The following is a 25,345-nucleotide window of genomic DNA, read 5'->3' as shown; positions in this document are numbered from 1 at the left end:
GAGAAGCTTGGCTACAAAGGAATGACGAAAGCCATAGACTGAAGCAGAGTCATGTGAGAGCCTTGAGCATCTTGTAACTTGAGAGGAAGAAGCAAGTAGAGAGAGAGGTTCAAAGGAACAAGAGGAGGAATAATTAAGGTAGTAAATAAAAATTCCTTGAGCTTGGAAGTGATGTTCCTCAGGGGCTATGAGGAGTTAAAGGTGAACATAGCTGCCTCTGAACTCTTTAGAGGCAGAATGACCATGGGCAGATGACTTAACCTTGGGGCTAACAGGGTCTACCCCTTGTAGTGATGATCATTCTTGGCACAAAAAAAAGAATTCAGAAATTATAGCTAATTTATTATTATGCAGGTGTTTGTAGATATAAAGACAGAACAGAATGTTCTTTGATAGCTTCTGTTTTCTCTATCCTGCTAAAAAGGGGAAGAGCAGTAATTAGGAAAGGAACTATAGGAAATTGGGGGAAAGTTTGAAATAGCCAGTATTGGAATACTAGAAGATCTTGTTTAACCTAGATCACATAGAAAAAGATTGTCAGAGAGCTTTAAGAACATATTTAAGATTGGAAAATACAAGCTTGTGGTGGTTATTAGCAGTAGGTTGTCCAGAAGGCCTTTCTTTCTTTCTTTCTTTCTTTTTTTTTTTTTTCTGGCAGCGCTGCTCAGCTTATGGGACCGTACTTTCCTGATGAGGGCTTAAACCCCAGCTCTCAGCAGTGAAAGGTCAGAGTCCTGGACCACCAGGGAATTCCTCCTCTGCTTTTCTGCATCCTATCTACAGCTCAGACTCCAGCTCTTAGATTAACTTCTTCAAATGCTTCACCAGTGACCAAGTTCTATAGTTATTTCTTTATCCTTTGAACTTATGTTGCACCAAGAATCTTTTTACATATACTGTTTATTTGGCAATTAATTAAGCAACTTTGGCACCTTTTTTTATTGTTTTCTTAAGCTCTTATTTTTATGTAAATTTATGTGTTTGTATATCTTTCTTAGATGATAAGCTGTAAACTCAAAGCTAGTGAGACCATGATTTTATGTTTATTGGTAGTCAAACAACCACTAACACTTAGCATCTTATTTGCAGATATTTGTTGATTATTCTGTATAAAATGTTAAAGGTTTTTTATAGTACATTGAACATGGCAGAAATGCATCTGTAAAGAATCTTCTCTTGTTTTAGCTTATAAGCCTTTGGGCATACTTAGAGACATTTGGGGTTGTTCAGTCATCAGTTATACTGGGTAAACTAAGTTCTGACAAAGTCCAAATTGTGTCCAAATTGCACTGCATTGCCAGTGGACTCCTCCGCCACTGCCCTGCCTCACATTGTTGTAAAAGGCTGTATTTTAATAATAAAGACAACTAAAAAAATGTTTCCCTTCTAGTGTGTCCTTAAACATTTATATTTTTATGATCGTATCAGTGTACAGTTAATTTTGTATCCTTTTTAATTATAAACGTTTCATGATTCAGACTTCATAACTGTTTTAGTAGCTGCATAATATGTTCTAAATTGACACACTATAATTTACTTAACCAGTATGTCAATATGCCTAAAATGTTAGTATGCCTAAAATAGGGAAATAATTATTTCTGGTGTTTTTTTAGTATAATGTGCATATCATCTTTGTGCATATCATTTTTTCTTATGAATTATTTCTTTAGGAAAAATTTCCAGAAGTGGAATTATAGGATCAAAGGGTATGAACATTTTATGGCTCTTAATATGTGCCAGTAGAATGTTTTTGAGCATTAATACACCCATTGGTTTTGAATGGCCTGAAATGGATTTCAGCATTTGATCAGGACTAGTAATCCCTTCAGTCTAGGGTTAGGTTGGCAGGTGTTTCAAAGTTGTTATTTTATCATGTTCACTAGTTAATTCCATATTCTTTCTGTTTTATGAAGTAATTTATAAGACAGGTATTATTTTGAATTCACCTTTCTGTTAATGCTTAGTGGAAAATAAAATGTTGTTGCTTTTTTATCATATGCTTTGATTAAGTGTACATTACTATCTATTTGTAGGACTTGATTAGAGACCAAGGGTTTCGTAGTGATGGAGGTAAGTAGTGATTTCAATTTTAAAAAAACAAAAACTGGGGAAGAATGCAATTGCTTTGCTGCTTGTCTCCTTTATATGTGCTTCTTTCATGAAACACAGACACAGAGAAAAATATGTAGAGAAAAATAAAAAATTGTTTGCTTTTCTTTAGTAATTATCACTTATCGCTAATAAAATTTTAACTGATTTTAAATTTTAACTCCAGAAACAGAGAAAAAGAGAGGACATAAAAGGGGAGTCTTAAATGTGACATCTACAAATTTTTTAATGTTTTTATCAAATTATTTTACCCGTTTTATTCCTAACTATCTCCACTAATACTTAAAGACGAGCTTACAATCAGTTAAAACTTGACTTCCTTAAATCATTCTTGGGAAAAATCCCTGGGATTACCTGCTACAGCTTGTCAGTTTGATAGACACTGTCAACTACTTCCCTTCAGCTTTTAGAAGACCCTGGAAGATAAATTTTAGAGTGTGGACCCCTAATAGAAAAACCCAGTTCCCCTCTTACTAGTCCAGTAAATAAAATAAGCAAATGAGAGATCAGATTGAGATTTCTTAAAGAATTTTATCAGCTGTTTACTCTGGCACCCAGTGAATATTGGGGTCATAGAAAAACATTACTTTAGAAAATACTTTTTAAAATAAGAGTTTACCCCCATAAGATTTTTGTAAGAGATGTTGTTTGAAACAGTCTTGACGTTTTCTTCCAGGTGGTCCTTTATGCTTCCCTCTTCAACTGTCATCTGTTTAATAAGGAAGCCCTGCAATGCCCACATACTTTGTTTAGAGTCAGTCTCTTCACTGTGACCCTGCTTTATATTCAAAATATCTAAGCCCAGATGCAAAGATACTTTATGTCAGATGTTGCATGAACCATCTTTGTTATGTTTCTATATACTTGTGGACCTACCAGAATAATAAACCTGTGTTATGTACTCTGGAGTTAGTATTTACTATATGTAGTACATAGTTTAAAAAGTGTTTTTTTTTTTCCTGTTATTCCATGAACCCACCAATTCATGTTGCTGCCAGTTTGACTTTCGTATGTCTTAATAGCTGTGGCTTTTGACAGTTTTGCCCAGTACATCCGGCATTTAAATGTTGCCATCACGTTAGCATCACAGAGTTAACTAGTCATAAAAATTGCCTGCTTAGTACCAAAAGTCAAACAGCATTTATCCTTTATATGAATCACTTTTAAAAGAATGATTGGAATTTTATGAAAATAAGCAGTTTTTTAAACATCCAGAATTATTTTGTGAAGCAGGCTTCAACTCATTTATTCCCCGTGACTTCTTTCATTTCTTCTGTGTCTGTCTTCCTGTGTTTGCCTGCCCCTCTCTTTCTCTTCTAACAGCCCCTTTGAACCAGCTGATGCGCTGTCTTCGGAAATACCAATCCCGGACTCCCAGTCCCCTCCTCCATTCTGTCCCCAGTGAAATAGTGTTTGATTTTGAGCCTGGCCCAGTGTTCAGAGGTAGTTGGGCTCTTCTTTCTTGTTTTCACCCAAAGCAAATTAAATATAAACACCAGATACTGTTTGTGTCTCGCCCTCACAGTGTGCTTGTAAGTGTGAGAGTTTTCAGTACTCAGTCTCTGCTTGGCCTGGCTGGAGTGCTCTGGATGTGCTTCTCACACATACTCACTTCCACAAGCTTTCTGTATGCTGTCTGTCATAAATGTTTAAAAGTGAGGGCTGAAATTTCCATCTTGTTTTTTGTTAATACTACTTTTTGGTCTTGATAATATCTTAAACTCAGGGGGTGGCAGTAAATAATGTGGGGAGGGTTTTCTTCAAGCTGAATTTCTTTTACTTTAATCCATTTAAGCAATAACCTTGATGGTTGCTAATAACAATTTTTTTGATTTTTAAAAAATGGAAATCCCTATTATGAGTTCTTATTAGACTTTTGGCTTTGACTTTTTGTAATATTTGTTCTTTTTTTTTTTTTAAAGCATAAGCCATGTATATTTTATATCAAAACTAGGGAACTTAAGATCTATAATATATTTGAGGTATTTTAGCACACTTTAGAAAATTAAGATTGATACTTTGAGTTATGCTCTCATATGAGGGGAAAGTTTAGCAGTATAATTTCAGCCATCCATTTTATCTCACCATTCTTTAATTAGTGGTTAAACTAATTCTTAAAAATTTAAGTCAAAATTTAGACAAGTGTCTTGCTGTAAATATTTCTAAAGAATTATATTTAGCGGTTTTTGCTAGTGTCTGTTACTTATTCTGAATGAATGATGGTTTTCAGATTTTTGCTCTTTCTGCCCAACTTTCTCAGAAAATCCATGGAATGGGCTGGAAGTTATAGAGAACCGAGTAGTGTAATTAAAGTAAGTGATGCGGTACAGCACTGAGTAGGTCAGGATTGTGAAGCCTCAGTAAACAGTTAGGGCTTTATGATGTTGAAATATTATCAATGGAAGGCAGAATATGGATTGTAGTTAATAGATATTCCAGTTAATAACTGTAGTTAATAGATATTCCAGGTGTCATTTTCTTTTAGAAAATTGCATGTGAGATCATGGAAATTAGTAATGATGAAATTTCTACACAGTTTTAACATTTTAAATGTTGCCATTAGTATTTTGATCCTTGTCCTTTGAGAGAGAGTAACTTTTTAACTTGAGAATAGTTACCTAATTTTTTTTTTAATGGAAGTCTTTTTGTTCTGTTTGTGCAATTATTAACTGACATCTCAGTCCTGCTTTGCTATACTCAGGCCCCACCAGGAGTCATTACCCTGAACCCCTCTGAACCAGGTGCTTTCTGTACATGAATTGGGATTTTTGTTCAGTCAGCACTTGGAAGAAAAAGTATCCATCAGAAAGGTATGCAACCCTGCCAGCTGAGTCCATTTTCAGAGTGTAGCCCTTGGACTCATTTTGCTGATAAAATATTTCCATTTGTAGTAACTTGGCTGAGATGCCATTGCACTTACCTTGTTCTCATTTTATATAGGCAGAGATTTTTCAGAAAGTCTTGAGAAACCTACTTGGCTTTGTTGGCATTAACTTTGTTGTGCAGGTAAAATAATCTTTGTTAAGCAAAATAAGGCTCCAGAAACCAATGACAGTGACCAGTATCTCTCTTAAATAGTATATAGTATGTAGTGTAGGATTTTTTTAAATTTTAATGGCTAATATGAAAGAGTTAGATAATGTCAATATTAAGGACATTATTAGAAAATGTTTCCATTTGGAGCGTTTCTATCTTTTTTTATTATTATTGATTAGCTGTTAATGTCACATAATTAAAGTTTATTTTTTATGTTTGCTTTTAAATTGACTTTGCTTTTTAGTTTTTTTGATCAAAGAAAAAATTGGGATATATTTAAGATTGTTTTTCTCCTAGACTCTACTGCAGTAAGCAAAGTATATATCTATAATCATATATTTTAAAGGTTATTAAATTGACCAAAATGCTAAAACTGTAAAACTAAAAGAAACTATAGTTTTTAAATTTATAGTTAATCATCAAATGAGGCCAGCTTTTTGCCTGTCCTTTCCTAATGGTCAATATTAAGACATGCACTGCATTTTTTAAAATAAGTCTACATCTACCTGCATCCTCTGCCCCCAGTAAGCTAACGTACTTGATACTCCTTTAATAGATAAATTTTTCCTTTCACTAACTTAGGATCAACCACAGGTTTATCTGCCACACCCCCTGCCTCATTACCTGGCTCACTCTCTAATGTGAAAGCATTGCAGAAATCTCCAGGACCTCAGCGAGAAAGAAAGTCCTCTTCATCCTCAGAAGACAGGAATCGAATGGTGAGAGTTTTCCTCTGAAGTGCTTTCTTCATAGAAATCATTAAGAGCTGATAGTTTTTAACTTAAAGCATATTCCTACAATGTTGATTTTTGCTCTAAACTCTAATATAATTCAGTAAAAGGCAGTTTTGGAAGAGTTAGAATAGTGTTCTGTTTCTGAACTATGGAAAGAGAGTAAGCTGGAATTTTAGGAAGCATTAGGCATATATGTTTTAAAGAGTTGGTCTGAAATTCAAATATCTACCAAAGGACGTTTTTTCCTATTGAAAAATTAAATTTATGCTGTAACTTAACTATTTATTAAAAACTGATCACATTAGCAGCAGTGCACTAGTATGTATACCAGAGTTTTGTATGTGTTGATAACATTTTTGAGAGAGAGATTCGATCAGATAAGATGTATGAAGTAATTTAATTTAGTACTGACTGGGAGAAAATAATTAGATTATCAACAGTTGCCTAGTACCTTAACTCAAATTTTTGGCCTTTGGAGCCAAAGCTAGTCACAAATGTGTAGTGCTTATCTTGCCCCTAGTAGTCTTCCAATGATTTTTTTTTTAAGTCGCTTTATTTTATTGATTTTAATACTGTAATTTAATATAACATTTCTGCTCATAACCAATAAATAATTTTTATTTTTACTGAATTATTTCCATCCTAATATTGACTTAGTTCTTCAACTTAAGTTGTGTATTGTAAGAATCATATTCCTATTATTCCTCGAGTATAGTTTTTTTTTTATTTCTCCCCAAAGTTCTTATTCTCTTATGTCCCTTTCAGAAATAGAGGAATGTACTTAGTGTTAAACATAAAGTTTTCCTTTTTTGTTTGCTTTGGCTTGACTTTTGCCTTATTTTTATCAAGAAAACGCTTGGTAGACGGGATTCAAGTGACGATTGGGAGATTCCTGACGGACAGATCACAGTGGGACAAAGAATTGGATCAGGGTCATTTGGGACAGTCTACAAGGGAAAGTGGCATGGTACGTATGTCATACAGTGATCTTGTCACAACTTTTGTTAAAAAGAAAATATCAAAGGGAGTATTCATTATTTGTATCATTAAACTGTTTTGATCAGATGTAAGAGTTCCCCAAAGGTTTTTAACAAAAATTACGGGAAATAAAAACTGGATTCACAGCAACCAGAAGTCCTCTCATTATACTTCAGTAATAAAGATGGTGATCCTCCAGATGAGCTGGTTACCAAGATTTTTTTTTATAAGTCTTTCTGCTGGTAATTTTATTTGTATTATAAACCACAAGTAAACATATAAAAAGAGAACTTAACCAAAGGAAGAAATGACCAGTAAACATATAAAAAATGTTCAGTCTCACTACTTGTGAAAGAATTAAAAATTCAAAAAATAGAAATCATCATTGCCTCTTAAGTGACTTATCTTTCTTTGAAAAAATAATCAAATGGACAATAATTATTTTAATTGATTGTTTAGAGTTGTGATTGTAAGGCTGCTGGTGGGAAAGTAAATTGCTATGAATTTTCTGGAGGGCAGTTTGGCAATATGTATATGGAGCCAATAATTTTATTTGTAGAACAGGAACAAACAGATGTGTAAGTATATTCATTGGAGATTTAATATTAATGAAAAATCCCCATTAAAAGAAGATTGGATTATACTGATAACATCCATATATAATTATATAGACAGTAAAATGGTATGGTAGATCTATATTTATTGATATGGAAAAGTTTCTGTGGTATATTTTAAAAGCAGCATGTATAATATCCCATACTGTGATGCTACATATATATATATCATAATTTTCTAAATGACCATCAATATTTTAGTATATATCTTTTTTAGGTTGTCTTTTTCGTGTGTGTGTGTGTGTGTGTGTGTGTGTTAATCACTCAGTTGTGTCTGACTCTTGGCAATCCCATAGACTGTAGCCCACCAGGCTCCTCTGTCCATGGGATTCTCCAGGCAAGAATACTGGAGTGGGTTGCCATTTCCTTTTCCAGAGGATCTTCCCAACTCAGGGGTGAAACCTACATATTTATAAATGTTCATACTGCGTACTTTTAAGAGCCTAGTAAGGAATACAACAGGTCTTCCCATGTGGCACTAGTGATAAAGAATCCACCCTGCCAATGCAAAAGATACAAGAGATGTGGGTTCGGTCTCTGGGTCAGGAGGATCCCCTGGAGGAGGACATGGCAACCTACTCTGATATTCTTTCTTGGAGAATCTCAAGGACAGAAGAGCCTGGCTGACTATAGTCCGTAGGGTCGCAAAGAGTCAGACACGGCTAAAGTCACTGAGTATACACACAGGGTATACAAGAGTAGGTTAACAGTGATCATTTTTGAATGACATGATTATGGGAGATTTTTATTTTATTCCTTAGGCTTTTAAAATGTTTAATTTTTTAAGTTTGTTAGTTCTTTTGCTATAAACATTTGATAATCAGGAAAAATCAATGTTTAATTATATTGAAATATACATGCAAATAAGTGCACTTTAATGTACAGGTAGCTAAAATTTTGCAAAGTTTACACATCTGGTCAATAAACAGAGCATTCCCAGAACTCTAGAAGTCCTTTTCATGTCCCTCACCCCCAAGAGTAGCCACTATCCATACCTGAACAGACATAGTAATACAGTATGTACTCCTTTGTGTCTGGCCCTTTTTACACAATATTGTTTATAAGATTCATCTATATTATTGTATGTAGTTGTAGGTTATTCATTCTCTATATAGTGTTCATTGTGTGACTATAGGCATGACTATTTACTGTGTGACCAGCATTTGAATAGTTTCCAGTTTGGGGCTTTTATAAACGCTGCTGCTATGAATATTCTTAGCACCTGTCATTTAGTGAACATATGTGTCCATGGTGGTTGGTATATACCTAAGAAAGACTTGTGGGGCCAGTTGTCCATTCTAAAGGAGATCAGTTCTGGGTGTTCATTGGAGGGACTGATGCTAAAGCTGAAACTCCAATACTTTGGCCACCTCATGCAAAGAGTTAACTCACTGGAAAAGACCCTGATGCTGGGAGGGATTAGGGGCAGGAGGAGAAGGGGACGACAGAGGATGAGATGGCTGGATGGCATCACCGACTCGATGGACATGAGTTTGAGTGAACTCCGGGAGTTGGTGATGGACAGGGAGGCCTGGGGTGCTGCAATTCATGGGGTCGCAAAGAGTTGGACACGACTGAGTGACTGAACCGAACTGAAGTAGATATTAACACAACAGTGTTTCAGGTGGTTGTACCAATTTATATACCTTTTGGCAATGTGTAAGAATTTTACCTGTTTCATATAAAGGTGTTTTGTTTTAATAATTTTTCTAAGTAAAAGCAATAAGTGATCCATGGATTTGAAGGAAGTGTTAAATACTCTGATAAAGAAGTTTGCAGTTTTCTCTTTCCGCAAAGTTCCATTCAGCCTGTCATCTGCAGTTTTAACATTCAGTTAGTGAATGCATCTAATTTAGTTTTGCTAAATAGCTAGGAAAATATCATGGATATTTAATTGGTTAGACTAAATTTCCAAGGGGAAAATGAGATAGGCTGGTTGTTTTTGAGGGAGGGGAGACAGGGATTGGTATTTTAAAATACTAGTGTCATTTTTAGTTTCTATCCTTAGAGAATTAATGCCATTTAGGTAGTTAAGGTATAGTTTATTTGCAGTTTTGTAATGGTGTGGTTTTAATGCTGTGGTAACTTGTGAAAATACCCTAGAGTTTTTTGTATTTTTAAATTTTAAAGATTGGAATGACATTTGGAGTGGCAATTACCTTTTAGGTGATGTGGCAGTGAAAATGTTGAATGTGACAGCACCCACACCTCAGCAGTTACAGGCCTTCAAAAATGAAGTAGGAGTACTCAGGTAAGCTTGTGTGAATCATGTTTTCCAGAGAAGTTACCTTGATCAACAGCTGCTGTTAGCTTCACAGATTTACTCAAAATGGACAAAACAAAGTCTTTCTGAGTTTATTTTGTCTTTGTTTTAAGTCATATGCAATATTATATGGTACAGCTGATAAAAATATTAATCCTAAAGTGAATTAATGGAATTACAGTGTTCCGATCATGAAAAGTGGTACTTCTTCTTATGGGAATACTGCTCTCAAAATTCTAAGGTTATCAGAACACCCTTAGAGATTGTATCAAACCGGGAACTTGAGGAAAATGAGCAAACTAGAGTATGTCCAGGCAAGGAGAACTTAGATGCAGAGGATTCTGGAACTATAACTGGGGAGAAAATTGTCAACAGAACTGAGACTATAGGTCCATAGGAGGCTATTATGTTCAAAAGGGTATAAACTTGCTCTGTTTTATTCTAGAGAGTAGAACAGAGAAGCCAGTGATGAAAGTTGCAGGAAAATGTTTTTCTAAGCCGAAAATTTGACTAATACTAGAACTACTTCAAAGGGAAGAAAGAAGAGAAGAGAGGACTTCCCAGGTGTCTAGTGGGTGTGATTCCACACTTCCACTGCAGGGGCACAGGTTCCATCCCTGGTGAAGGAACTTCAGATTCCCCTGTTGTGAAACATGAATTCCACATGCCGCATTATGCGGCCAAAAAAAAAGAGTTAGTGGGAACAGGCTACAGTCTCAGTGATGAACGTCCCATAATTAAAGGTATTTAAATAATATCTAGTTGCCTGTCTATGAGGTACACTAAAAAAAACGTTTATGAAAAAGTTAGGATGTTAGACTAGATAATTCCTAAAGTCTCATCTAAATTTATCCTTCTGCTGACTTGCTAAAAAAATACCTTTTTCTGACAGCATCTTATTGACAAGTAGACTGCTTTGGCCCTGGTTTTGTGTTTTGTTTGTTTTTTTAACATTTGCTAAAGTGTATCCGCATTTACTATTTCCTGTTATATTTCGTTTTACAGGAAAACGCGACATGTGAATATCCTCCTCTTCATGGGTTATTCAACAAAGCCACAACTGGCTATTGTTACCCAGTGGTGTGAGGGCTCCAGTTTATATCATCATCTCCACATCATTGAGACCAAATTCGAGATGATCAAACTTATAGATATTGCACGGCAGACTGCACAGGGCATGGAGTAAGTTCCATTCTGTTAAATCTCATGTAAATTACTTTTGAAGACCACTGAGGATGTTTTAAAGGTTTTAGCTATTATTCTTTTGACTTAAATTTCCAGTTACTCTCCAACATCATATGGACACTTCTAACTAATGGCTAGCTTTATGATATTAAGAAATAGAATAGTCTGTCTCTAGTACAGTCTTTAAAACATATATCAAATATTTGATAATATTTATGTGGCTGTGAATTTGTGTTTACTATACTATAATTTCGCTAAGCAGTGAGGAATCAAAAGATAAAAATAGTCCCCCCTACCCCTGCAAAAATAAATCCACTGAAAAGTCATTAACAGTTATTGAAGTATATAAAATGATTGTTAATTATCCTTTCAAGTTATTTTCTCCATGTGCCCCTATTTTCTATTGCAAAATAATCATCTGTGAAAAATATAGTAAAAATAAAGTGAAAGTCTGCAGTTTGATTCTTTTTGAAGATTTCAGGTTGACTAGTTCATTGGATTTTATTTTGTAATTTAAAAGATTAAAAAATTGCTTTATAAAATTTATCATAGGCCAAAGTAAGAAATTGACTACCAAGGATAGATTTTGCATAAAGTGCAAATAAACAGTAAATAAATCAAAAGGTAAAATTAAATATATTTTGAAAGCACTTAGATGAAAAAATTTAAGTGAGTTAAATACAATTTTGAAGGTTCCATATGTAGTTTAAAAATATGCGTGTATATTAAGTCAGTTTGACATTTTATAGTATACAGATAACTTTCACATACATAGTCATGACATTTAATTTTTATAATGTTATAAAGTAGATATTTTATGTTTACAGACAAAGAAACTGAGGCTTCTAAATGACTTGTCTAGACTTCACATTTAATAAGCAGCAGCAAAGATGTTTAACTCAAAATTTTTGGCTCCCAACCATTATTCTTTCCCCATAACCACTATACCATTTTTGCATTATAAAATTAGAATAAAACAGTAAAAGAGTGTACATGTATTAATACCTAAAACTCTGACTCAGGGTCATTTATAGCAAATAAGCATAGAACCAGGACTCCAAACCTGATCTAGCTCTTAAATCTTCCCACTGTCCTACCCTCTCTGTCAGAAAAATAGGCAGTATATTTGTAATTTAGATTGTTTATAAGTCTGTATTCAGCTAAAGTCCTTATTGCAGCAACTTATTTCTTTATTCAGTAACATTCCCACTTTTCCAGTAGACTAAAACAGCCCCACCTCTGACTGTGAATCTATTCAAATCTGAAAAGTTATATTAAAGTCTTGCAAAGAGTCAACTGTGGCCACAATGGTAAACATTGAAAGAGAAACAAATCTTGTTCTGCTTCTACCCCACCAGTCTCTTTGCTGCTTCTTCAGGAGGCCAAGTATGCTCTTTGCTCAGGGCGTTTGTACTTGTTATTTTCTTTTTAGGATAAGTACTCCTGCCACCAAGTATTCATAGAGCTTCTCCCTTATGTCTCTGTTCCAATGTTGCCTTTTCAAGGAAGCCTTCAAATGATCACCTTATATAACTAAAACATTCCTACACCACTCTGTCACCCTATGCCCCACGCCTGTTTTTGTTAACACCCAACTCCATATAACATGTTTGTTTATTGTCTGTCATCCCCACTAGAATACAAGCTATACGAGAGCAGGGGTTTAATGTGCTCCTTGTTTTATCTCTAATGCCTGAAACAAGGCCTGACCTGTGATAGATACATATGACAAAAATTTTAAAATGAAACCATGATTACACACAACAGCACATTATTGATAGGTTTACTGTCCAGAAGAGAGAGCAGCCACATCCTTGTCGTATCAAAAGTGGGAAATGTCAAGAAAAGGAAAAACAGTCAAAGACGTAATCAAAGATTAACACAGAGGAAAAGGCTTTTGCTATACACAGAGGTAGAAACAGTGGCTGGGCAGTAAAGTGCATGTTGATTAAGGTAAGAAGTGGCGGTAGAGAAAAACCCTGTCAAATTGGAATTGTTCTGTGGCCTGGGAAATAGTTAAGAGGCAGTATTTTCCCATTACTTTACAGTTTGGGATCTGTAAGTATAAACCTTTACAGTCTATGTGTTTACTCTAAAATACTTTGTTTGCATTTTGAAGTAACTCTTAACTATATGATGCGTATATCTGGCTGTGAATGTAAATCATCCCATTAGTTTATCCTTTATCTTAATAGCTGAAAAATATTAATTATAAAATATAAGCCTTCTAACAGATTATATTTTTTATTGCCAGCTTAAATTTAACCAAAGAAGGTATAGTTCCTTTTTTTCCTTTTGGTTCTTATAAGACAATATATGCAACTGGTTAAATGTTCTAACACATCTTTAGTTACTGAAGGCTTTGGCAGATTGAAAGTCCTCTTATTAAAGTGGCTATGTGGCTTTCAGGTTAAGGTGACCCATTTTTGTTTCCTTGAGATGCCACTAAAACTATAATAATGAAAATTGTCTTTAAGCATGAACATATAATGATGGAGAGGAAAAAAAGAATAGCAGTAATATTTTAGAAGCTAGAAAGCAGATGAAGAAGTGATAATAGACGTAGTGCACCCAAAAAAACTAAATTATTAACTGGGTGTGGAAAAATGGAAGCCAACCTGATTTGTACCACGGAATCCTCAAGTCTCAAGAACTGGGAGTGTGAATTATCTCTGGAGGAGGAAAAGTACATAAATGAAAAGGCCTATCTGAAATGTTTCTCTGGATCCCTTCTCATGCTCTGTGCCACTGGGTGGACACCCCATTCCTACCCTGGCAGGACCCTGGAAACATGTTCTCTAGAGAGGAGAGAAAGTTTCTGGACTCAAGACACAGGGAAAATGGAGTGCAGAGTTGGGTGACTGCCTACTAAGTGATGGTTGGAGAGTTCCCTAGTATTCTCTTTTCATTTGTTTCCCAGAAGGCTGGCAGCCAAACCTTCCCCTTCAGGCAGGAGATTGGAAGACTCTTGGCTGGTGGTAGATTCCTCCAGCCAAGAGTCGAGACACAAAGTTAGTGATATTAGGAATTCCATCTAGATGGGAGTACATGGGAGTTCAGAACCAGAATTCCATTTGTATTCTCCAAGCTTTCAGACTGTCTTTTAGTCTCAGTCTGGGTAAAGACAAATTCTCTCTCAACTACCAGACATCAGAGGGACAGTCTCTTGGGCCAGTGACAGAGAACAAATGGGGGAAAGGAGACTAGGAATAAACACACACAGTTCAAGGAAAAGGGCTAACTTCTTCCCCTAAGCCCCCGCAAAAAAAACTCCTATCAGTTTCCTCAGAGATAAAAGATTTTCTGTGAAATAAGGACAGATGCTTTATAAGGAACATTCATATAACAATGCAAAAATGTTAAAATGCTGATATTTATAGTCAACTGGAAATTACATTCCATCCAATTATTTAAACTTTCAGATGTCAGGTCCGTTTTCCATTGTCCTTCACCATCATTTCATCAAGTACAGAACAAGTTAGATGTAGCTGACCAGTAGATCTGTAGACTATTTAAATAGTTGCTTAGTAATGGCCTTTACACAGTACTCATTTCAAACTAGTCTGCCCCTGAATGATTTCCGGAGACTCTTCAAAATGATGTTTTCTGACTACTTTCCAAAACTGATTCTAAAGTACCAGGATGTAAACAGAATAAGAGCATACTGTTTCACTATTAAAGTACTGGCGTTGCAGTCATTCTAGGTAAAACCTTTAGGAATTAGGAAGATTGAATTATTGGGATTTTCAATTGTGTCTCCTTTATTGGATTACAATATATAAGCCAACAGTAGATGAGTGACATTTTTTCTGTGTGACTGTCTTCTCTCTTGAGCAAAAGATCATTTCTGATTGCTAGGTTTACTTTAAGAGAGCAGAGCTGTTCTAGTGGCAGATAATTAAATTCATTCTTAGGAATCAGGATTCATATAGTATATGTTTATCATCTTCTCACCTGACAGTCATTGATTCTGCCAAAGGGCCAAGGTATTTAAAGAATAACATTACAAAGAAATTCCAGGCTGGTCCGAAGGTAGTGAGTTATCTCAATTGATTGTTCACAGTCAGTTACAGATCGAACTCCTCGTTCTACTCTTTCCCCCTTCTCACTACTGCACTTGACTAGAAAAAAAAAAAAAAGAAAAAAGAAAAAAAAAAAGAAAGAAATTCCAGGAATTGTCGGTCTGTTGTGCTATTTCTTTTCAGGGCTTTTCATTTCAGTCTAATATTTATTGTATAATTTTAAATGTAGCATTATTAGAAAATGTACTAAATGTTTACTCAGGGAGGCACACAGAAAAAGTTGCAATCTATTGTTCTCACAGGAGTGATACATTCTGATTGTAAGGTGATTAAAAATAATTTGAGGATGCTAATGCTAAGTCGCTTCAGTCGTGTTCGACTCTTCGTGTTCGACTCTTTGTGACCCCATAGACGGCAGCCCACCAGGCTCCCCCGTCCCCGGGATTCTCCAGGCAAGAACGCTGGAGTGGGTTGCCATTTCCTTCTCCAATGCAGGAAAGTGAAAAGTGAAAGTGAAGTCACTCAGTCGTATCCGACTCTTAGCGACCCCATGGACTGCAGCCCACCAGGCTCCTCCATCCATGGGATTTTCCAGGCAAGAGTACTGGAGTGGGGTGCCACTGCCTTCTCCAATTTGAGGATAGACTCTTACAATTTACTTAAAAAACAATAATGAAGGGTATGCTTCTTTTTACTCATAGGTAAGCCTAGTTAAAAGAAAGATAGAAGGATGAATTGAAGCTGAGAAGATGGTGAACATGTATTAATTACTGAAAATAATTCTGGTTGATCAAAGAATATTTAATTATAAATAAACATTATTTTCTGGCAGATAAAAACAGTAATTGAGAGGAGGATGCTGATAATCACAAAAAATGCAGATTAAAAGAAGTACTATTTTTTACCTACTAGAATTGCTAAAATGCCCAAATTGTGGCAAGATTAAGTATTGATAAAGATTAGGGGGATTGCTTACTGGGACACTTCTGATGCAGCCAACCACCCTGGGGATAACTTGGAAGGATCTATTAAAGTGTTTGGTCTGCCCCCAAGAAACAACCAGCTTTTGTTCCAAGAGAGGTATGTTGAAGGAGATGTACTACAGGAGAATATCTACTAGTGAAAATTTGGAAACATAAATGTTCATCAATAGAGGACTGCATAAATAAAGTATTGGCACATATGTGCAGGAAAAGAATATATAATACAAATGGATAATATATGTTTCAACATCAGCTTTAAAGTATGTCAAGTGAGAAAAGCAAGCTGCAGCATGAGACCACTTAAAATTTTAAAAACAAAACATTACGTATATTTTTAAATCTTACGTATATGTATGTAGAAATATTAAACAAAAGCTTAGAAGGTGCACGGCAAGCTCAATCAGTAGTAGTTGTCTCCAGGATGGCAAAAAGAGTCTTAAGATGGGGATAGCTTATCAAGGACAGAGAGACTTTAGTTTTACCTACGAAAAATTCTTGTGGTTTCTGTCTTTTTATTTAAAAGATTCTACAGTTGTGTTTTATTTTCACAACTTTATTACAAGTGTAATTTTTTTAAAAAAGACAGGAGGCAAATGTGTAAAAATTTAAAAGCGTTAAGCATAGTGAGGAAAAGTGGTTTCTACAGTTAGCCTTTGTTGCAGTTTTTCTTAATTTCAAAATATAAAGTATTATAAGGAAATACATAATCACTATAGAAAATTTAGAAAACGTAAGCATAAATAAGCACCAGTATGGCTTCCCTGGTGGCTCAGGTTAAAGCGTCTGCCTGGAATCCAGGAGACCCGGGTTCGATCCCTGGGTCAGGAAGATCCCCTGGAGAAGGAAATGGCAACGCACTCCAGTACTCTTGCCTGGAGAATCCCATGCAGGAAGGAGCCTGGTAGGCTACAGTTCATGGCATCACAAAGAGTCGGACACCACTGAGCGACTTCACTTACTCTAATGAGAGAGAATTACTGTTAATGTTCGGATGTATAGTGTTGTGTATCTTTTCAAAATTCTGTATTTTCATACTGTATACAGTCGTTTGTTGTTTTAAATACAGAATCACACTTTTACTTTTTTTTACTTGCTCTTATTTTAGACGTCTTTACCGATCAATAAATATTATGTTCTAACTCCATCTCTGCTACTACTAATAACTCACTCTTTTTTTTATACCAAGTATGTTTTGTGGGATTTTTTATATACAGTGATACATATAGCAGTTACATATTTGTTCCAAGCGCTGTTCCTGTGTACTTTATATATACTATCTCATTTAATCCTTAGCAACCCTGTTGTTCAGTCGCAAAGTCGTGCCTAACTCTTTGCAACCCCATAGACTGCAGCATGCCAGGCTTCCCTGCCCTTCACTATCTCCCTGAGTTTGCTCAAACTCATGTCTGTTGAGTCAGTGATGCCATCCAACCATCTCATCCTTTGCTACCCCCTTCTCCTTCTGCCCTCAGTCTTTCCCAGCATCAGGGTCTTTTCCACCCTGCAGGTAGATACTGTTATTATCCTGTATTTATTTACTGGTGGAGAAACTACAGTTTAAAAGGCCAGGTGACTTGCTGCAAGCACTTTGGCTCCAGAGTGTATTTCCTTGACCTCTTCACTGTTCTGCTTCTTCAGTTTAATTCTTTCACCATATAAATGGGCCCTGAATGCTATGCAGCCATCATACTTCCACTCCCTGGGTTTTTACTCTTCCTCTCTCATAGACCCTGTCATATTTCTTCTATCTTCAGTCCTCCAATATCTCTTCTCTAAGAACTGTCAGCTGATAAACTCGCTTGCCATTTTATTACGTATTGGAAACGCCCACCACAATATCTTCCTACCTACTTAACATTCATACTTAATTTTCCTGTCTCGTCGTTAAGACTGAAAGCCAGTCCTTCCATTTTGTACATGCATACCATCCCCTTTCTCCTACAGACTGACATCTTTTGAGGAGCACTCTCCTGTTCAACATCAGATTTTCCTTTTCTACTGGATTTTCTTGTGTTTTAAAACATTTCTTATGGAAGAATATTGATAATTGTTAAACCTAGGTGTAAGTCATAGGATATTATGCTGTTTTCATTTTTCTGTGCATAAAAGTTTTTGTAATAAGTTGTGGGAGTCCTTTTCTTGACCCCACTTCCCTCTCAAGCTATCACTTCATTCCTCTTCTTTCTTCTATAGTAAAATTTCTCAACTGAGTGTCCTTACTCACTCTATAAATTCTTCCCTCCCCGTTTTTCTTGGATCCCACTCCAGTCAGGCTTTTGCCCCTGAAACTTCACTGAAATATCTCTTAATAAGATAGTTACCATGTTGCTAGATCCAGTGGTTAAATACTCAGTCCTCAACCATCAGAAGTATATAATGCAGTTGATCACACTGTTCTTCATGAAATCTCTTCTTAATCCCTTAAACTCTACCACCTGGGAGCCTTTTAGAAAGCTGAATTTTAAACACCACCTCATATCTGCTGAATTGAAGGCTGCATTTTAACAAGATCCCTAAGTGATTCTAATCATTAATCATTCTAAAGTTTGAGAAGCATTACTTTTTATTCTCCTGATTTCCCTTCTCCTTACTATCTGTTCCTTCTCAGCTAGTTCTTCAACTCCTTAACCTCTCTAAATATTGAAGTAGTCCTTTGGTAATCTCATCAAGTTTCATGACTTAAAATACCATTTAATTTTCATTTCTATGGCAGTCTCCAGCTAATTCATATACTGTGAACTCCAGACTGTCATATCTAACTGTGCTTAACATCTCTTGATTGTCCAGTGACATCTCAGATGTAATATATCTGATTCTGAGGTCCTGATCTTTTTCCTCAAGGCTGCCCTTCTGCAGTCTTTTCATCGCAGTGACTGGCAGCTCTCTTCTTAGGCTGCTTGTATCTGACATCTTGTTCCTAGTCTTTGACGTCTGTCTTTTTCTTACACTATACTACCAGTCTATTAATCAGCTCCAGTTATCTTTATCTTTAAAGTATATCTAGGATCTTACTCTAATGGCACAAAGAGAAGAATTAAAGAGTCTCTTGATGAGGGTGAAAGAAGAGAGTGAAAAAGCTTAAAACTCAACATAAAAAGAGAACAGTAACTAAGATCATGGCATCTGGTCCCATCACTCCATGGCAAGTAGATGGGGAAACAATGGAAACAGTGACAGACTTTATTTCCTTGGGCTCCAAAATCACTGTGGACTGTGACTGCAGCCATGAAATTCAAAAGATGTTCCTTGGAAGGAAAGCTATGACAGACCTAGACAGTATATTAAAAAGCAAGGACATCACTTTGCTGACAGACATCCGTATAATCAAAGCTGTGGTTTTTCCAGTAGTCATGTATGGATGTGAGAACTGGACCATAAAGAAGGCTGAGCACTGAAGAATTGATGCCTTTGAGTTGTGGTGCTGGAGAAGACTCTGAAAGTCCTTTGAACTGCAAGGAAACCAAACCAGTCAATCCTAAAGGAAATCAACCCTAAATATTCATTGAAAGGACTGATGCTGAAGCTCCAATACTTGTTCACCTGATGCAAAGAGCTGACTCATTGGTAAAGACCTTGATGCTGGGAAATACTGAAGGCAGGAGGAGAGGGGTTGACAGGATGAGGTGGTTAGATAGCATCACCGACTCAATGGACATGAATCTGAGCAAACTCCAGGAGATGGTAAAGGGCAAAGAAGCCTGGCGTGCTGCAGTCCATCCATGAGGTTATAAAGAGTCAGACACGACTTAGCGACTGAATCGCAGCAAGAATCTCACAGCCTCTCATCACCTATTCTGCTGTTACCCTGATTCAGGCCACAGTTACTCTTGCCTGGGTGAGTGCCTTACTTCCACCCTTACCCACCTTTATTGTATTCTCAACTTAGTAGCCAGAGTAGTCCTTTGAAGACTTCAGTGAGATCGTGTTGCTCTTCTGCTCCTCCAGTGTCTTCACATTTCATACAGAAAGGAAGCCAGAGTACTTACAATAGTTCTTAGAATGTCACCACCACCTCCCTCCCTCCCCCACTGCCTATTTTTACTACCTCTCTCAACTCATTTACTACTCTTCTGCCTCTTGCTTTCTCATCCAAGCCAGGTTGCCTTTGATATTCGTAGAACGCAGGAAGCACACAGCTGCCATGGGGTTTTTCCCTTGCTCGTCCCTCTGCCTGCTGTGTTCTTATCCCATATCTGTATGACTCTCTCCCTCTCCTCCTTTGAATCTTTACTCAAGCTGTCCTTTGAAAGGGACTTCCCTTATGGCTTAGACGGTAAAAGAGGAAGACAATGCGGGAGACCTGGGTTTGATCCCTGGATCGAGAAGATCTCCTGGAGAAGGAAATGGCAACCCACTCCAGTACTCTTGCCTGGAAAATTCCATGGATGGAGGAGCCTGGTAGGCTACAGTGCATGGGTCGCGAAGAGTCGGACACGACTGAGCGACTTCACTGTCAATGTCAGTGTCCTTTGAAAAGAGACCTTCCCTGGCCTGAAATTACAACCCCCTGAAACTCAGCATTTTCTGTCTCCCACCTATGTTTTTGCATCTTTTTTATATCTTTCGTACTACAGTGCAAGCCCCTTTAGGGTAGGGATTTTCTGCTTAATTTCCAAGACGTAGAACAGTTGTTGCATAGCACAGAATGTGCTTTAAATAAATATGTGTTAAATAAATGAAAGAAAGAACCTAAGAAGGTAAACATTATCTCCGTTTTACACGTTAGAAATCCAGAGCTTCAGGAATTATGTCATGTACCCAAGGTTATACGGCTAGTAAGTGGATATACAGTTGGATCTCAGAGCCAGATCTGCACATTCACAACGCATGTCCTTTCCTCTGCGCCTTTCTGGTCACGGCACTTAGATCCTCTGGGCTCTGGTTTACCATCAGCATAAGTGGCCTTATTGACCTTTTTGCTTGCCTCACAAAGAAACGCAAAGATTATAAAATCAAATGATGTAAAAATATCCTGAGAACTTGAAAATGCTTTATGTGTACAGGAGGGTGATAGTAATCCTTTGGTTTTTTAATAGAAGTTTTACAATTTTTGCTTTTAGTTTTAGTTCTTCCACCTACTTCAAATTAGGATGAAGTAAGGATTGAAGATTTTTTTTTTCCTTATGTGGATATCCAATTGTTCCAGCAACAGTGGTTGAAGTACCTATCATTTCCCACATTTAACTGTCTTGCTCTTATAAATAAACAAATACCATACTTGTGAATGTATGTATTTGAGCTTATGAATGCTACTCTAAGAGTAGCATGTTTTTGCTCTTCCGTCAATGTCATGGTAGTCCATGTTTACAGTACACTCTCACGTGGTCTCTTCAGGCCAGTGGTGCACTTAAATTATGATGCAAGCATTTTCCAAGGAGATATTATACCCTCTCTAATGTAAGTCCCAGCCAGGAAATGGAGCATGCAGATACCATATTCATGGACTAGAAAACTCAGTATTATTAAGATGTCTATTTTTTTCCAAATTGATCTATAAGAATCTATAGGTTTAGTACAGCCCCAGTCTCAGCAGGATTTTGGTATAAATTCACAAGTTGATCCTAAAACATATATGGAAATACAGTAAGTAGCAAGAATAGTCAGTTTTAGTCAGTCAGACAGTTTTGAAAAAGAACAAAGTTAAAGGACATTTGATGTGAGATTCAAAACTTTCTATAAGCTGCCACAGTAATCAAGACAGTGTAATTATTAATGATAGATGTGTGACTCAACAAAACAGGAAAGAAAGTCTAGAATTATATCTATTATGTCTGTGATCAGTAGATTTTTTTTTTTTTTTTAAACGCCAAGATGCCAGGGCAATTCATGGAGAAAGGATAGTCCTTTCAAACAGTGTTACTGGAGACTGATTCTCAGCCCCCTCGGAGGAGGTTTGTCTTACAACTTCACCATCAGCAGTCATCTTCTCTTCTAGAATTCCCCTCTGAGAATTCTGGCAGGATTCAGAATCCCCCTACCTTTTGGAACCCACCTCCTTATCCTCTCCCAGAGTCCTTTTCCTCTTAAAGCCCCCTTCCCTAGAATCTAGCTTTCACCAAAACTTCCTTCCTTTCAGTCTCCTCCTTCCCAAATTCTCAGAGGCCCACTCCCAAATCCCCCTCATCAGAGCTCTCACACCCCCTCTTTGCCTGAATCTCCCTCCACTCGGGGCCCCCTCTTTCCCCTACCCCCGCCTACTCTCCCCAGAATCTTCCTCTCCTCAGAGTCCACAACCCCTGCATCCCCCTCCTTCAGAAGCTCCCTCTCAATAACTGGCCCCCTACAGCCCATTTTCCCATAACTGGCCCCCTACAGCCCATTTTCACAAAATCTTCATCCTGGGACTTCTCTGGTGACTAAGCCTCCTCACTCCCCATGCAAGGGGGCCTGTGTTCCATCCCTGGTCAGGGAATTAGATCCTGCATGCCACTACCAAAGAAGACGCATGCCACAGCTCATGCACAAGGAAGAGCAAAGATCCCATGTAACTAAGACCCGGCACAGCCAAATAAATAAATACTTTAAAACAAAATGTTACCGGAACAACTGTATATCCAAATAGGATAAACAACTAGCCCTTTTCTGGCACAAGACGTGAATATTCATTCAAAATGGATCAAAGGCCTAAGACTAAAAGCTGAACATCTAAAACCTCTAGAAGAAACAAAGGAGAAAATCATTGTAGCCTAAAGTTTGGTAAAGATTTCTCATGACACAAAAATTAAGAACCATAAAAGAAAAAATTAACAAATTAGACTTGATCAGAATTTTAAAATTTTGCTTTTCAAAAGACACTGTTAAGAAAATGAAAAGACAAGCCACAGACTTGAAGATAATGTTTGCAGGACATATTATCCGTTAAAAGAATTATATCCAAAGCATATGAAGAACTCTTACAATTTGGTTATAATACAAACTACCCAATGAAAAAATGGGCAAAAGATTAGAGTACTTTATTAAAGAAGATGAAAGAATGGCAAATAAGCACACGCAAAGATCCTCAACATGTTAGACATTAAAGATAGGGTACTACTACACACCCGCTAGAATGCTTATAATCAGAGCCAACAATACCAGTATTTGCAAGGATGCAGAGTGACCATATTGCTGGCAAGGATCTTAAATGGTGCAACCACTTTGGCAGGTTCTTTTCAAATTAAAATTAACCATATGAGCAATTCTAATCTCACTGACTTCCCAGAAGAAATGAAAACAAGTCAGCAACAAAGACTCGTATATGAATGTTTACATGAATGTTTATAGATAGTATCTTATTCGTAATTGTCAAAAAACACAACAACCCAAATGTCTAACAACTAACTGGTTAAGTTATGGTATGTCTCTCCACTGTAATCCTGTATGCAGCCAGGGTGTGAGTCTCCAAATCATGCTGAGCAAGAGAAGCCAAATGATTTTGTTTATGTGAAATTCTAGGAAAGGTAAAGCTAATTGCTAGTAATAGAAATCATTATCAATGGTTGCCTGAGCCTAGGGAGGTACCGTTAATTGTAGTAATGTATGAAGAAACTTTAGGGGTGATTATGGTTGGTCTTTAGACAAGTATACTTATGTGTCTGCCAAAAACTCTTTAAACTGTACATAGTAAATGGGTACATTTTGTGTTGTATATTGGTTACACTTCTCCGTAAATTAGACTTTTAAAGTGAGAGAAACTGAAAAATCTAAGTAAAAATTGAATTTAGGCCACTGTAGAGCACAAATGAAAAATGGGTGATCTCCACTTACTAGGGACTTTCATCATTTTAATGTGGTAAATGATTACTAACTACATAAGACTGGCAGAATGGCATTCCTTGAAGTCTTGCTCACCTTCCACACTGATTATGAGGGATGAGGAAAACATCAAAGTAGAATGGAGACTGGGATTTGAAATACTATTTGGATAAAATAACACCTTGTCACCACCATCGCACTTTCCAGTCCAATCAACTGCTAACAATTCTCTGTTGGTGCCAGAGAGATTCATCTTGCTGTGTAAAGACTGATGAACTTATTTCAAATTGTGTACCATTAGATGAAAGAGGATGGAAATGCTAATGTGTGTGTAGGTCAGTTGCTTGATTTTGGAAATAGCTGAAAATATAAGAAAACAGCAGCAAATGAGTGAGAGACACTTGAGGCTTTTATAAATAGACTAGACTGATAATTTGGGCAGATGGTGTAGGCACAGTATTTGAATCTCAGCAAAGTATTTGACTAAAATCTCTCATGATATTCTTAAGGATAAAATAGAGATGTGTAACACACATGAAGAATTTAACTAGGTTCATAATTGTATAATTATCATACCTGAAGCTCTTACGCTAGGAGAGTTTTGTCCTTACTCTCCTCTTGAATATGATTAGCGCATATTCACACATTACTTAGATGAAGGCGTTAGCATACTGATAGACTGATTTTTTGGCACCCCACTCCAGTACTCTTGCCTGGAAAATCCCATGGAGGGAGGAGCCTGGTGGGCTGCAGTCCATGGGGTCGCTAAGAGTCAGACACGATTGAGCGACTTCACTGTCACTTTTCACTTTCATGCATTGGAGAAGGAAATGGCAACCCACTCCAGTGTTCTTGCCTGGAGAATCCCGAGGACGGGGGAGCCTGGTGGGCTGCCGTCTATGGGGTTGCACAGAGTTGGACACGACTGAAGCGACTTAGCAGCAGCAGCAAACTGATTTTTTAAGTGAAAACTAGAACTTTAATAAGCTACAATTACAGGCCATGTCTCAGGACTCCCCTGGTGACTCAGATAGTAAAGAATCTGCCTGCGATGCCAGAGACCTGGATTCAGTCACTGAGTTGGCTAGATACCCTGGAGGAGGGCATAGCAACCCACTCCAGTATTCTTGTGGAGAATCCCCATGGACAGAGGAGCTTGGCAGATATATGTCCATAAGATCACAAAGAGTCAGACACGACTGAGCAACTAAGCACACATAGGCCATGTGTGCAAAATATGAGATCTTATTCAAGTCCAAAAAAGAGAAGTACACAAATTTTGGATAAGGGAAATGGTTTTGTAGGAGCCATGCAAGAACAACAACTCTCTATAGTTGAATATAATTTTAATAGGAGTCAGTAAGAGTGACTGTAGCTGCCATAATAACAGTGGCTGATTTAATAAACATTTTTTCCCACCATAAGGAAGATGAAAGGAATTTGGGTTTTGTTTTGCTTTTTCTGTTTTTTTGAGATTCCAAAAGTCAGTGATATCCTGCGGTAGTTGTCTTTCTCTGACCTGTTTCACTTAGCATAATGAGCTCAAGATCCATCCATGTTGTCATAAACGGCTGGATATCCTCATTTTTTATGGCTGAATACTATTGCTGTGTGTATGTGTTAACATTTTCTTTATCCATTGATGGACACTTAAGTTGTTTCCATGTCTTGGTTGCTGTGAATAATA

At 36.9% G+C, this 25,345-nt stretch overlaps 1 protein-coding gene across 4 annotated transcripts in view; it reads left to right on the top strand.

Annotated features, from left to right (window-relative positions):
* Positions 1-25,345, top strand: part of BRAF (B-Raf proto-oncogene, serine/threonine kinase) — a 167,773-nt gene that overhangs the window by 108,495 nt on the left and 33,933 nt on the right. For 3 of the 4 annotated variants that reach the window (XM_040260003.1, XM_040260002.1, XM_040260004.1), the window contains 5 exons: positions 2,034-2,070; positions 5,728-5,864; positions 6,729-6,846; positions 9,638-9,722; positions 10,740-10,916. In XM_040260003.1, coding sequence (XP_040115937.1) covers positions 2,034-2,070; positions 5,728-5,864; positions 6,729-6,846; positions 9,638-9,722; positions 10,740-10,916 — 554 coding nt within the window. Of the gene's footprint in view, positions 1-2,033; positions 2,071-3,432; positions 3,553-5,727; positions 5,865-6,728; positions 6,847-9,637; positions 9,723-10,739; positions 10,917-25,345 lie in introns of all 4 variants that reach the window. The other variant, XM_040260005.1, reaches the window with a different exon arrangement.

The sequence above is a fragment of the Oryx dammah genome, unplaced genomic scaffold, assembly GCF_014754425.2.
Source record: "Oryx dammah isolate SB20612 unplaced genomic scaffold, SCBI_Odam_1.1 HiC_scaffold_18, whole genome shotgun sequence".
Taxonomy (NCBI): Eukaryota; Metazoa; Chordata; class Mammalia; order Artiodactyla; family Bovidae; genus Oryx; species Oryx dammah.
The sequence above is the reverse complement of the archived record's forward strand: the minus strand, read 5'-3'. Positions and strand labels throughout refer to the sequence as shown.